This window comes from Martes martes, assembly GCF_963455335.1.
Source record: "Martes martes genome assembly, chromosome: 4".
NCBI classification, from domain to species: domain Eukaryota; kingdom Metazoa; phylum Chordata; class Mammalia; order Carnivora; family Mustelidae; genus Martes; species Martes martes.
Window position 1 is genome coordinate 148,810,357 of NC_137891.1, and position 14,700 is coordinate 148,825,056.

The 14,700-nt window shown below is 41.6% G+C and overlaps 1 protein-coding gene across 2 annotated transcripts in view; it reads left to right on the forward strand.

Moving 5' to 3' along the window:
• Window positions 1-5,383: 5,383 nt before the first annotated feature.
• NDC1 (NDC1 transmembrane nucleoporin) overlaps window positions 5,384-14,700 on the forward strand; it is a 44,940-nt gene continuing 35,623 nt past the window's right edge. The window contains exons 1-5 of one of the 2 annotated variants that reach the window (XM_080802270.1): window positions 5,384-5,493; window positions 7,049-7,169; window positions 9,428-9,529; window positions 11,729-11,903; window positions 13,600-13,738. In XM_080802270.1, the coding sequence (XP_080658396.1) occupies window positions 5,437-5,493; window positions 7,049-7,169; window positions 9,428-9,529; window positions 11,729-11,903; window positions 13,600-13,738 (594 nt within the window). In that variant the 5' untranslated portion in view covers window positions 5,384-5,436. The remainder of the gene's footprint in view (window positions 5,494-7,048; window positions 7,170-9,427; window positions 9,530-11,728; window positions 11,904-13,599; window positions 13,739-14,700) is intronic. The other variant, XM_080802271.1, reaches the window with a different exon arrangement.

The following is a 14,700-nucleotide window of genomic DNA, read 5'->3' on the forward strand; positions in this document are numbered from 1 at the left end:
CAAGTCGGACAGAACTCATGGGTAACCTGGGAACCCACTGTTTGCAATTGACAACTGAAACAGGGGTCAGTCTTGGGGGACTGTGCCCTTACCCTCTGTGCTCTGCACTATCTCCAGGCAGGTAGTGTGAGAATTGCTTGGTGTGGAAGAGCCACATATCTGGTCACAGAAGTGTTGTAAGTGCTAAAGGGAAGGAAAGCAGTGAGTTTTTCCCAGGCACATGTAAATATCCACGTTTGAGGAGGAATTTAGTTACTACTGTGTACTTGTTGGTGTGACTGGTAAAGTTTTTCCCCCAAAATGTTTAGAGATTCTTGGGGCACCTGGGTGGCTCAGTGGGTTAAAGCCTCTGCCTTCGGCTCGGGTTATGATCTCATGGTCCTGGGATTGAGCCCCGCATCAGGCTCTCTGCTCAGCAGGGAGCCTGCTTCCCTTCCTTTCTTTCTGCCTGCTTGTGATCTGCCTGTCAAATAAATGAATAAAATCTTTAAAAAAAAATGTTTAGAGATTCTTTAATAGAGAGGTCAGGATTTTTAAAGTAAGGATTTCAGACACAATCGGCATCATAAATTAGAACCATCATCTTATAAAAAGAGAGGCTATCGTAATCTCAAGTAATCTGGAAGGATATAATGTCAGTACTAAAAACTTGAATAAATTGAGCTTTCTGGAAAGCTGACTACTTTGTTCATTTTTTTCTCACCTACCAAGGACCAGTGAAAATTTCATGAACCAGCCAGGACCACCCTTTAGGAGCCCCTACTCTCGGGATCCCTCGAAGCACTTAGGAATTGCATTTAGGAATCGTATTCAACAGTAAGAGAACTCTTGAAAGCCAGTAGCTTAAACAAATCAGCACTTGTACTTTTCGCATGGAAATAGAAGTTTAGAGCTAGCCCCACCCAGGTGAATACAGCTACTCCATGATGCCATTAAGGATTCTGGGTTTTTAAACATTTTCTTCCGCTCAGCAGTCCTTAGTGTGAATTTGCCATCATCTGATCCCAAGACATGTGCTGTTTTCCCGCAAAGTATAGGCAATGAAGAGTCTGGCTAAACAAGCCAGAACCCTATGTGTGATCTTTCAGGCCTGATCGTGGGCAGTTACGGGCTATGGACCTGAAGGCCTTTACGTCCTGACAGGCCTCCTGGGAAAGCCCCCTACACACACCAGACGAGGTGCACAGCCTGAGCACTGTGCCCTCTGAGGGGAGTTGTGGTCAGGGGCTTTGGCCTCACCTTACCATCACCCCAGCCTTGTTCTTAGGCAAATCTGCATTTCTAGCCCAGCTTCCTTCTTCTAGAGGCCTAATGGAGCTAAGGGGTGAGGGCTCTAGCCATGGCCTCTCTCAGGTGCCTTTGCTGAGACTAACGTACTGGGGGTCCTTAAAGATGTCTTTTCCACTCTGACCCAGTATTCAGTACTCTTCCAACCGTAGCCCCTCCCCGCTTCTTCCTCCTGCCTCCTAAACTATAAAATGGCGGGAGATTTTTGTTTACGCAGTAAGACTGTGCCCACATCTGCACCAACCCACCTGACCCTTGTGTGGCACTGTGCCATGGAGAAAAATGGAACATAGGGGGAGCCAGTGCTTTCTCCCATTTCGTATCTTGCTTATAACATCACAGTAACTGATTAAAGACTTGGCTGTAACTTTTCACATTCACTGCTCAGACACCTGGCAGCTCTGCTCTCTCCAGCTCAGTTCCACTTTTGACAGGCAGGAAGAAAGGATAGGGCAAAGAGCGTTGACCAGTTGAATTGACCTGGCTTTTAATGAGCTTTCTCCCAAACCCCATCTAATGCCTTATGTTTCTATCTTATTGGTCAGAAATGTATCACATGGTCATCCCTAGCTGCAAGGGAGGCTGGGAAATGCTCTTTAGCTGGGCACACTGCCACCCTGAATGAAACCAGAATGGGTTTGAGATACATAACTATTACATCGTGGAACCCCTGCTTTTAGAAAAGTTAATGGATGGTGGTTTTTCCATTGTCAGTTTGATTTCACTGGTTTGTATATAAAGATTTAAGGGGCGCCTGTGTGACTCTGTCATTTAAGCAACTGATTCTTGTTCTCAGCTCAGGTCTTGATCTTACAGTCATGAGTTCAAGCCCCTCATGGGCTACACAGTGGGCATGAAGCCTACCTAAAAAAGAAGAAAAAAAAAAAAGGATTTAAGAGAAAAGAATTCTGGAAAGATGGCAGTGACATTTTTTGAATCTCCCCAAATTCTTCCATAAAAATAGAGTATCTGGGATAGCAAAACCAAAAACCTGTAGACAACATCAATAACAAACTGGGGTGACAAGATATCACCACAAACCCCAAAATTCAAGCAGGTATAAACCACTAGCCACTCAAAGACTTGCATGGTATCAGCATTTTTGTGGAAAGAAGCAAAGGAAGCAGCTGGGTGTCTGAGAAATCTAAAAATAAGAAAACCCCAAAATAGCCAAGAGGTACTCCCTAGAAAGTACAGTGGACCAATAGGAGAAAAGCAGCTAGATTTGGGGGCAGTTTGGTACAACCTAGTTTTCAGTTGGTGAGTGCAGGGGGACGGAAGAAGGATCTGAAGAAGTTGGACTCTGAAAACCAGCCAAAGTATCTTTCCAGGACACCAGAGTAGAAACGGCAGGGAATAGAATACAGATAGAGTAGGCCAGGGATATTTGGGGCAAAGAAAAGGAAAATCAGATGAAAGTGGGGGAAGGGCACAGAGCCAGAGGATCCAGAAAGTTTGAAGCCATATTTTTGAACACTTCATGAAAACAGAGAAAGAAATGATAGAGTCTCAAATTTAGCAAAGCTGTCCTAACTCACCCCTCCTTCCTAAATGTGCAGGAAAACGAATTTCATATAAAAATGAGCAGCAGAAAGGACTGCAATCAAACCTCATAATGAAGTTATTATAGGAAAAATGAAAACATGGAGCTGAATAATATCCCTAATGATATGAAAACATTCTGGAAAGACATGCCCACAAAACCAGATGAGAACTGTAACGTAAGATTTCAAAATAAGCTAAAGCAAATTAAGGAAATAATACAAGTTCCTGCTCAACAGCAGTGGTGTAGTTCTAACAGCAGTACTGGCGTTCCCCCCAGCAGCCCCACATCACGAGTGTGCTGGTGGGCTCTAATGTAGAAGGAGTAGCACCTTCATGATATTTGGATAACTCCCTTCTCCCTTTGCTACTACAACCCTATTCTTTCTCTCCTATGCCCTTTCAGCCCTTTGAATACTTTTGTTATCTATTCCCTGGGTTCCGTTCCTCTTTGAATTAGGTAACAAAGTTTGTTGTCCTGAATAGACACTTTCTGCTGCAGTTTCTTCCATTCATTCTTCTATTCGTTTAACAAACATTTATTGACTACCTCCTCCTGTTACAGCATTTTGGAAACAATGATAAACAAGATAGACAAAGTCTCTGCCCATGGGACACTTATGTGCTAGTTAGAATTCAGACAATAAATAGGTAGTTACACACGATGATTTCAGAATATGATTAGTTGCTCTAAAAATAAAAGTGGCGCAAACAATAAATAATTGTCTCTGTTGTGTAAATGAAGTCAGGAGGTAAGGGCAGGTGGCTAGGATTGGTATGGTTGCTTCAGTAATCAAGTTTACTTTGAGCTCAGTACTTGATTTTGCCTAGAGTGTGACACATCCAAATTCTATGCAGCTGGATGCAGGAAGGGATTAAGAAGTGGGTAAAGGACGTGGCTAGCTCTCTTTTAAGGGGAGTTTCTGGAAAACTACCATGCAATAGTTTGATTACATTTTATTGGCCTGAACTCATCAGTCACCTGGCTCCACCTAGCGGCCAGGGAGACAAGAAAATGTAGCCACATGCCCAGTCAAAAATCAGGGATTCTATTTCTAAGAAGTAGAGGAGAAAGATATGCTGGGGCAGACAACTAGTAGTCTGAACCAGGTTCTAAAGGAACTAAACAAAGTAAACTGACTGCAAGTAAACTTGTCTGTGTTTAATGACACTCATTTAGAATGATTATCATCTTTCTCCACCACCAGAAAGAAGGTTTCTTCTTGGCAGAGTCTTGATCTACCTTTGTATTCCCACTTTATTCTGCAGGGCTTCAGACATGATTGATATTAATATGTTTTTGGAAATGAAAATAATCTTAAAGCAACTCGGGAAACCATTATAGCAAACATTACAGAGCGCTGTGTGTGATCTCAATTTCTCTCACTAGACTGAGTTTCTCCAGAATCAGTAAATCACTAAATCTGTCTGTCTTTATGGAGTACTGAATGTTGACTGTGGTATATAATTAGGTATTAAAAGGTGTTAGCAGCATACCTCCAGGTATCTAACTGAGGGCTAATGCAATCAGAGAAGACTTCATTAAGTGGGACTTGGGTCGGTAAAAATCTTTTTCCTTACTGGCAGGAAATTAAGGATAATCCGTATTTGTAGTAGCGTTTTCATATCTTCGCAACATCACTGGATGCCATCTTTATTTTTATCCTTGTTTTCTAGATGAAGAAATGGAGTCTCAGAGAGGATCAAGACATTCCATTTAGCAAGTGGCAGAGATGGAACTAGGAACCAGATCCTAGGAAACCAAATACACTTAAAAAAAATTTTTTTTTATTTACTTATTTGACAAAGAGAGACACAGTGAGAGAGGGAACACAAACAGGGTGAGTGGGAGAGGGAGAAGCAGCCTTCCCGGGAAGCAGGGAGCGGGATGCGAGCCTTGATTCCAGGACCCTGGGATCTTGACCTGAGGCCAAGGCAGACACTTAAGGGCTGAGTCACCCAGAAGCCCCCAAATTCACTTTCATAGAGATTATTTTCCATTTCAGTAAAATCAGTGAGTACCTCTGCGGAGAGGGCCACAACATTGTTTGATTTCACTTTCAGGCAGTCGATAAAGAAAATTGGGAGAAATAAGCGCCAGTCATTTTGCCAGATCTAAGTGTAAAATCCGGTCAATGGACACTGTTAACTCTTAACGGCTTTATAAAAGACGATTCCCAGCACGTCACAAGGTACTTCTGGGAAAACTTCCCCTCCCGGCATGCGGTACTTTGGAACTCTGAGTCCCAGAATGCAACGCTCCCTTGCGCCCAGAGCGCCATCGAGACTACAGTTCCCAGCATGCAGCGTCGCCCCCGGTTTCTGGCGTCCCGCTGGACCCTGCTTCGGAGACACCTTTTGGACTCCAGAGGGCGGGTCCTGAAATCCCAGGCCCCTCTGGGGGACGTGTCCGGGGGGCACTTCTGGCGCGTTAGGCCTGTCCAGACGAAGCCTCGAAGGGACTGGTTGGGCCCTGGCCCGGGCTTCTCTCAGGCAGCGTTTGAGGCAGCTCCAACAGGGTCCTCCTGGGGCCTTTCTTCCTTTGAACAGCGGTGGCGGGCGGGCGCACCGTCTCCTGCACCCCTCAGAGCCGGGACCGCCATCACCATGGCCACGGCTGCGAGTCGGCCCTACGCCGGCGGGTCGCGGGACATCTTGTGGCGCGTGAGTGCTGCGCGCACTGTGGCGCGCGCTCGGCCCGCAGCTGGAGTCGGGCCTGGCGGGCGGACGCGCGCTGAGCGCGCGTGCGCGCCGGGCGGGGGAGGGGCCGGCTCATGTGTAGTGTGAGGAGCGTGTGGGGAGGGGGCGGCCAGAGGGAGTGATTACAGGGATGTGGGGGGGTGTCCCGAGTGGAGTCTGGTTGAGGGGTGGGCGGGGCGGGCCAGGGAAAGCTGGTTACTAGTGTGCAGTGGCGGCACGTCCTGAGTGCAGACTTGTCATGGGGTGAGAGAGGAGTCCTAAGTGGAAGCTGTTTAGATGACAGGGATGACCTGCATGGGAACTGGGGGAGGGATTGTCAAGAGTTTTATGCAAGGATGGTGTACCTGGTAGGTGCAAAATGAGTAACTTGTTGATCACGTGGGGTAAGAAGTGGGAAAGAATGTCTAGAATTAGAAACAATGTGATGTGGCCTCAGCAGAGGCTGTAACCCAAGCTAAAATTTTTGAGTCCTTAAGTGTGGCCTGTTCTTTATCACCTATATTACGAATTACTGATTTTCTATAGATGTACTTCAGAAAATATGACTGAAGTGTTTTGTTTTGTTTTGTTTTGTTTTTTCTCCTTTCTTTCCCATTGCCACTACCTTCCTTTGTACACTGTGAACTTTGGCTTTGGGCAGGTGTAGTAGACTGTCTCCTAGTTGTCTCTTGTGTGGGTCTTGCCCCCTCTGATCCACGTTCATCATAAGCATCTTGCAAACTCTAGAATATTTTACCTTCCAAAATGTAAATCCGATTAAAGTAAAGTACTTTCATGCTTCAGACCCCTCAGTATCTCTTCTTTACTGTAGTGTATTCAGTAGTGTATCTTGTATCTCTTAAGTGGTAGGCACTGGTGATTCACACATGAATACATTGCACTAATTGTCCAATAACTGCCATAGCTAATGATTGTAAACGCAATTACAGTATGCAGGTGATCCCTATAAAATGTATACAGCTTTTAGATATTGACATATCAATCAATTAAACCTAAAGAGACAATTATAATGCTGGGGCACCTGGGTGGCTCAGTGGGTTAAAGCCTCTGCCTTTGGTTGGGGTCATGGTCCCGGGGTCCTGGGATGGAGCCCTGCATCAGGCTCTCTGCTCAGCGGGGAGCCTGCCTCTCCCTCCCTCTCTGCCTGTCTCTCTGCCTACTTGTGATCTCTGTCAAATAAATAAAATCTTTTAAAAAAAAGAGAGAGAGACAAGTATGAGTTGCTGTAAAATACATTTATAAAACTAAGACAATTCCTCTCCTCTCTCAGAGTGTGATGTTTAACGTAGCGTCTGACTCTGTCCTAAACGCAAGCATCAGTTCCCTGATCTTAAAAGATTCGGTAGTTGTATGTCATGTTATTAATAGGAGTAATCATTGGGGCTTAGAGCTGCATGGGCTATGATCTGGTGTAAATACTAGTGATTGACATCCCATATGAAAAGATAGGATTTGCATAACTGAAATAACTGAAGTGGCTTGACTTCATGATTGAGGGATTTTGTTTGTTTAATTATAGGTTTTGGGCTGGAGGATAGTTGCGAGTATTGTCTGGTCAGTGCTGCTTCTACCCATCTGTACCACAGTATTTATCATCTTCAGCAGCATTGATTTATTTCATCCTATTCAATGGCTGTCTGGTAAGTGGTGCTCAGTTTGGGGAAATCAAATTTACAGGACCTATTTCTCAACATAAAAGTTGTGTTATGTTTCAGATCATTTGTTTTTAATCACTGCCCGTATTGATGGACATGGCAAAACATTCCCCTTGAGGTGACCTTAAGGCATTCCCTTTATAGATCACCTTTTCACTGTGTAATTATAAGATTAGTAAACCTGTCAGAGATCTGTATTATCACATGAGCAAAAAGATTATTAGAAGACCGCATAACTGAAAACTTAGCTTAATTTTTTTCATGTGTTTGTCTTTTTTGACTGCTTTTTTGACGTTTTCTTTTTTAAGGACCAGAACTGTTTCCTTTGTGTATTTAAAAATTTGGAGTAGAAAATATGACATTTATCTTTTTAAAAAGCCTGTCTAAAAATAAGACTACTTCATTTCTGTATTGTGGCTAATAAAAAAATGAGAAGAGAGAGGAGGAGGAAGGAGGTACAGACTAAGAAGCGTAGAGTTGAACACAAAGACTGATGAGGAAGAAAAGCTTGGAGCAGATTAAATGTGGAGATCAAAGTAAAATTACTAAATTTATTAAAGTATGATCATGTTAATTAATAATAACCTCCAATTATTGCCATGTACTGCATGCCACATACCATACTAAGCATCTTAAGTATATTGTTATCCTTCCTACAACCCTATATAATAAAGAGGTATTATCTCTGCTTTATAAATGAGGAGGCTGAGACTAAGGTTATAGAAGTCTGTGCAGACATACAGTCAGTGAGTAACTGGACCAGGATTTGAACATTGGTCTCTGACATCAAAGCCTGTTTTTCCACTATGCCAACTGGAATTAGAGAGAAGTGTTGCCAGAGTAGGTTTTGAACATTTTAAAGTCTTGCCTAAGGCTTAGAAGCACAAATACTCTCGAAATTCTTTTTATTTCCCTCTCCACAATAATAACAAATTCCTTTTGCCTAGGGAAGTGTAAAGTGTGTTGTTAATTTAATTTTTGGAAAAAAAGCGCTAATTTTTAAGGAGTTAGCAGCTTTACCTTGTGGTCTTTGGAGCTATTGCTGCTAAAGAATCGTAGTAGTGTTAAGTTCTTGTTGAGAGGTCTCAATCACTTCTTGCATGGGACCTACGGGGCAGATAAAATTAAGCCGTGAGCCAGCTGGGGGATGCCAGGTATTTCTGTAACCACCTTCCCTGAGCCTGGATCCCTCATTGATCTCAGCGGTCTGGTCACAAGCTTGGAATATTCAGTCCTGAAATCCAGAACCATTACCCATTGTTCGGATTTGGCACTCAAGAAAAAACTTTTTGCCATTTCATGGGTCAGGAATTTTTAATCCTAATAATACTTTCTCTGCAGATGAGATTTTATTTATGCCATTTTTCTCATCAAATGTTACTCATCTCTTTCAACTTTTGCTTCACAAAGTCTTTTTAGAGAAATTGTACTCTTTCCATACTTATTTCCAGTCACACGAATCAGTTCTTTCATTCTCTTAGCTCAGTATAATGTTGGGGTTTAATTGTGAATCCTTAATAAACACTCATTAGTTTTGGTCAATAAATCATTCTCTTAAAAGTTACTGATTTCATTAAGTTTTAGTCTATTCACAGCTGTATTTCCTTGCTGTTTTTATTTCTCTTATTTATGTTTTTGTTTTTTATATATATATATATCTATATATAGATATATGTTTTAAACTTGGCCAGATTTTTTAAATGAAATATTGCTTGTTGAACTACTCTAAAATGTGAATATATTAATGTTTTTACAAAGATATCATGATTTTTTGTTTTTTTTAATTCACCATTTGAATGATTTATGGATTATGCTATTTCTAGAAATGTTACTTTTTTAGTAATAGAAGCTAATTGCATTTGTTAAGAAGAGATCTGAAAAATATTATTTACATTGTAAAAAGAAGCCTTGTTGGTATATTACTAAATGTGGTACTTCTCTGTTTCACATGAGGAAAGACATTTGCATATGGTAGTATTTTTCTGATGTTAACATCTGGGTCCTCTAAAAGAAATTCTAGTATAATTTTAAAGGACCCAGAGCTTGGTCCAAATAACTCACATTGTAGTTCTTGAATTGATGTCCTGTGGGACCTGTCAACAGTGGATAAGTGAATTCTTGAAGAAAAGATAACTTTTAAAAGGAAAGTTACAGTTGTGGTTCAAACCATTTTTCTATTGCAATAAACTGATCACGACTACATGACTGAATGAACTTACTAATTCATCTCTCTTGTGTTTTAGATTCTTTCAGTGATCTATATAGTTCCTATGTAATCTTTTACCTCCTGCTGCTGTCAGTGGTAGTAGTAATAATAAGTATTTTCAATGTGGAGTTCTATGCAGGTGAGTTTTCAGATGTTAATCATCTTAAAAGTATGTGAATTTATATTATTATTATTATTATGGCAGGCTCAGTACATTTTATATGTGGATGTGTGTAACAGGCTTGTTTTGCGTCAGCCTAAAATGTATATATACAGAATCATCTGCTTTGAATGTTTTAACTAAAAATTTATTTGGAGGTTAGTTCCTCTCTCTTTGAAAAGTATTTAGAGCTCTTAGGACAAACATTGTGTGATTTCACTTATAATAGGAGGTTCTAGAGTCATCAGATTCCCAAAGACAGAAAGTAGAATGGTGGTTGCCACAGGCGGGGGGAGGAGGGAATGGGGAGCTGTTTGCTGGGCACAGTTGTGGTTGAGGTTGGGGGGAAAGTCTTGAGGTGCATAGTGGCAATGGTTACACAACAGTGTGAGTGTATGTACGCCGCAGAACTACATGCTTAAAAATGGTTAAAATGGAAAAAAAATGGTTAACATGGCAAACTTTACTTATGTGTGTTTTACCACAATAAAAAAAATTTAGACCTTTTAATAGTTCACAGCTGCTGTTAAGGCTGTGACTCAGCAGATGTATTATAAAAATAACTCCTTTATAGGGTAGGAGATCAGGACCAGATGATTTCTAAGGTCCTTTTCAAATATAAAAGTCTATAATTCTATAGTTAAAAAAAACCCAATTTTATGTTTTGCCTTGGGAGAATCACCTGCTAGATTCCAGAGCTTTTTCTTTTCCTGTTTCTCTTTTTGCTTTTTGTGCCTTTTCTGATTCCTGTGTCTGTCCTTATGGTACAGTGAGAAGCTTCTTATTCGAGTATAACATCATTCCTCTTTTTAGCTCTTCGGTAGTTGCTGCTTAGAGCTGGTATGAAATTTCCGGTCCTACTCTGGGTGTTATAACACATACCCTTTTCCTTTGCTTTCCTAGTCCCTCACTCCTAGCTGCTGGATCTCTTTTTCTGTTCAAGCGATATACAGATCTCCTTGGCTTACAGCATGTGTTCTTTTACATGGTCTCACATACTTAGGTCATCTTGATGTAGATGCCACACTAGGGCTCTCTGTCTTGTCATTCTTAAAGCTGATTAGTCACTTTGGCTCATTCCTTCAGCAAGCATTCTATGTGCCGTGCATTGTGTGTGGATAAGAGGTAAGTGTTACGGTCCCAGTTATCCTGAGAGGATCACAATTAATAGAGAGATAGACTAAACATCAAATAAATTTAATTACAATACACTGGATAGTATGGGAATATATAATATAGGAGCACCATTTACCCAGCCTGGGAAGCTTCCTGGAGGAGGTGATGCTAAAAGGACGAATTGTATTAATTCGAGAAGGAAGGTGATGATCCAGGGAAAAGGATAGCGCTTAAAAAGGCTTAGAGACACGAGAAGCTTTGGTATGTTCAGAGCATTATAAGTCAGTTGCACGCTCAGGTCCAATGGGCATTTCTTGGGGGGAAGAAGAGGTGATAGCAGCCTCTTTCTCAAAGTGTAAAGCATCTAAGCCCTCTCCCTTCACATGAATTTTCCATCTCTCTACAATCTCTTTACTTGGAATATAGTAAAAGAAGGATATGTATATGGATAGATCAGGAAACCCTCTACTAGCTGTTTTCAAGGGTCAACATCCCTCCTACCCACACTCACCTACCCGAATACACTTCCAGAAAACTTATTTCGATTATCTGAGAGGCGTTAGAAATTCCTATACAAACATTTATTTTGGTATTCAGTATTGTCATTATTTATGTATTTTGTGGTTTATTTTTTCACAGTTGGACTATATATTGACCAGTTCAAATGCTGAAATAAAAATAACTTGTCAGAGGATAAGCACTATCTTTTAAAAATTATGATTTCTTCTTTTCTGGCACCTAGGAGAGTGGCAGGGGAGACATTATTTGAACTTTCAGGAAATTTTACTTAAAAAGAGCTGAAAAATGTTAATCATGCTATCCTTAGGCTTCATCTCTCAGAATCTTTTTTTTTTTTCTTTTTTGTGTGCATCTTTGTATATTCAATCTTTTCAATCTTTTAAGGTCAAATATTTAACTTAGAATTTTTCTATACTTTACATTGACTCTCTGTTTCTTCCTCCCCTTTGGAATATCTGTGCAAGTATGAGAAGGAATAATAGTTCAGGCCCTCTGACTTCATTCGCTGCAGGCTAAAGCTATGGTAATGTCCTTTGTTTACAGTTGTGCCTTCCATTCCCTGCTCCAGACTGGCACTGATAGGGAAGATCATTCACCCTCAGCAGCTCATGCATTCTTTTGTCCATGCTGCAATGGGAATGCTGGTGGCTTGGTGTGCTGTGGTGATAACCAAGGGTCGATACCGTTTCCTTGTGGTTCCCTGCACTGGTACTGAGAGGTAATAGTAAATATATTCTTTCTATGGAACCTTGTTTAGTTACTAAGCCCAAGGTGACCTGCACAGATAAATAGTTTATGGACCTTCTTTGCTTTCGAGACTTTTATGGAAGGTGCTTTTATATTTAATATCAAATGTTTTTGATATTTATGTTGGCTGAATTCAACAGGTTTTTTTTAAAAACATGATCTGTGCAAGGTGCTGTGCTAGGTGCTGTTGGATTTATGAGAGGGATTCATGCATAAACTATAAGGTGCTTGAGATATACGAACAGGAGGGGAATTAAGCCATGGACACAAATGGGTGTGATAGGAGAGAAATAGGAACTTCTGTGACATGGGATGTAATAAGAAAGTGAGATGTGCATGTAAAACCTGTGGTAGTTCAGGAAGCAGGGAAGATCCCTGGCTTCTTGGAGGAGGTGGCATTTAGGTTGGGAGTTTAAGGAAGGATTGTATGGGAAGAATGAAGAAAAAAACTTTAAAATAATTACAACTACCTTCTTCAGTAGAGTATTTGTATAATTTTGAAACTGATACAGTTCTTTGGGCAAAGAGCACACACAGAGGCCAGGGAGAGAGAAAGGAGAGGGAGAATCTTAGAGAATCTTGAGCAGGCTTCATACCTGACATGGAGCCCAATGGGGCTTGATCTCATGACCCTGAGATCATGGCCTGAGCCGAAATCAAGAGTTGGTCGCTCAGCTCACTGAGCCACCCAGGTACCCCATAAACTGTTAACAGTTCTTGAACACATGACATTGATACAAATTTCAGGTTGATATTCTAACTTTAAAAATCAATAAAGATTACGGTACGGGTGCCTGGGTGTCTCAGTGGGTTAAGCCTCTGCCTTCGGCTCAGGTTGTGATCTCAGGGTCCTGGGATCAAGCCCCACATTGGGCTCTCTGCTCAGCAGGGAGCCTGCTTCCCCCCTCTCTCTCTGCCTACTTGTGATCTCTCTCTCTCTGTCAAGTAAGTAAATTAAAAAAAAAAGATTACGGAAGTAATCTTAAGTTCCCTATTTTCTTTCTTCTTCTTCGTTTTTTAGATTTTATTTATTTGAGAGAGAGCACGAGTGGGGGATGGAGGGGTAGAGGGAGGGGGAGAAGCAGACTCCACGCTGAGCAGGGAGCCCATCTTGGGCTCTATCCTAGGACCCCAGGATCATGATCTGATGCTGAAGGCAGACACTTAACTGACTGAGCCACCCAGGCGCCCCTATACTACTGAATATTTAATTTCTTTTTGTCCCTCAGTTACTATTACATAAGGCAGGTTTTTTTTTTTTTCCTAATGTAATCAGTTTTCTTTAGTGAAAAGGGTCCCCATGAAGGTTTGCCCAGTTATAAGAGACAACACAGAGAGAAACCCAAAGTGATGGCATCTCTAGCAGGTCCATAACGTTCAGTTCTAGTTCCTCTCCGTCTAGATACAGCATACCCACCTGTAAGCATTGTTGGGGACATTCTTACCCTTTTCAGATTTCCAGAGGAAGAACTAACACGTTAACCTTTAGAGAGGTCAAATTCTCATGCATCAGGGAGAGGGTTTTGTTCATCTCTTGCCCGCACTGAACCTGAAATGAACCATTTTGTTAGAATTTGGGACATTTAATAAGTGATTAAGTCAAAGTTTGAGCCTAAAGCAGTGATATGTGTCTCTGACTGTCGAATTAATAACCTGTTTCTCTCCAGTTTAAACAGCCCTGCTGCACAGACCTGCTTAAATGAGTATCACCTTTTTTTTCTACTGGCTGGAGCATTTATGGGCTACAGCTATAGTCTCCTGTATTTTATTAACAACATGAATTATCTGCCATTTCCCATCATACAGGTAAGAGAGCATTTGGGTATTACCTTATGTCAGAATTTGGCAGATGTAAACTTGCCTTGATGTATATATATATAACTGGCCTCATCTGATTAATTCAACATTTGGTCAGTAAAACTTAGGACTGAGATCATCAAAATGCCATTTGGAGAAGAGAGATTTGTCTTCATGAGATTTTAGCATATGTGTGAGAGCTATCACTGCCCTTGCCACTGCCGCTCTGAGAATACTGCTTTGGCCCACTCTTTCCCTCCCTGCTAGGTAATGGCAGTGGCTGTGACCTAGCAGGGCTGGGGGAGGATGATGATGACATTCATGCAGCGTACCTCTGTGCAGCTGCCAGCTTCTTTTTGAACCTAAGAACTCATGGGCTTGACCATATGCAAGTAAGTAGAGAATGTCAGTTACTGTCTCAAATCTTTTCTAGAACAAGACATAATGTGTATAAATAAATAAAACAGTTTTGACTAGGACAGTTGGAACTCTCTTTCAGTTAGGTTTTTAAAAATCTAATCTGGTAGGAGCCTTCTGTGCAACTAGAACTACCTCCTAAAGCAGGAAAAAGAAAGATCAGTTGAGATTTTTCCTATGGTGTCAGGGTTCTCCCCAGGCTGTTCCCACTCTTCTTGGCTGTGTTCTTAGTTGCTTCATTCCTGTCCTGTAGCAGGCCGAGGACTGGGCCTTGGAGCAAAAGTCTTAGAACCAGCCCCTTCCCACTAGGACCCAGTCTGGTGGGGAGGGAGTGATGTGTGAACAAATGTGAGAGTAAGGGAGTGTGTAAATTAGGCTTCTCCTGGTTTCCCTGGAGAGCAGTCTGTTGAAAATCCACCTACTGCAGGAGGGAGTGCTCACAGAAAAGGAGCTGGCCCTTACCTTCCTGCAGACCGTGAGCGTATGAAGAAAGAGTCCCAGTTAGAAATTCTTCTTATTTTGAGAAGATGAATTAAAAGTGGAGTATCAGCTTT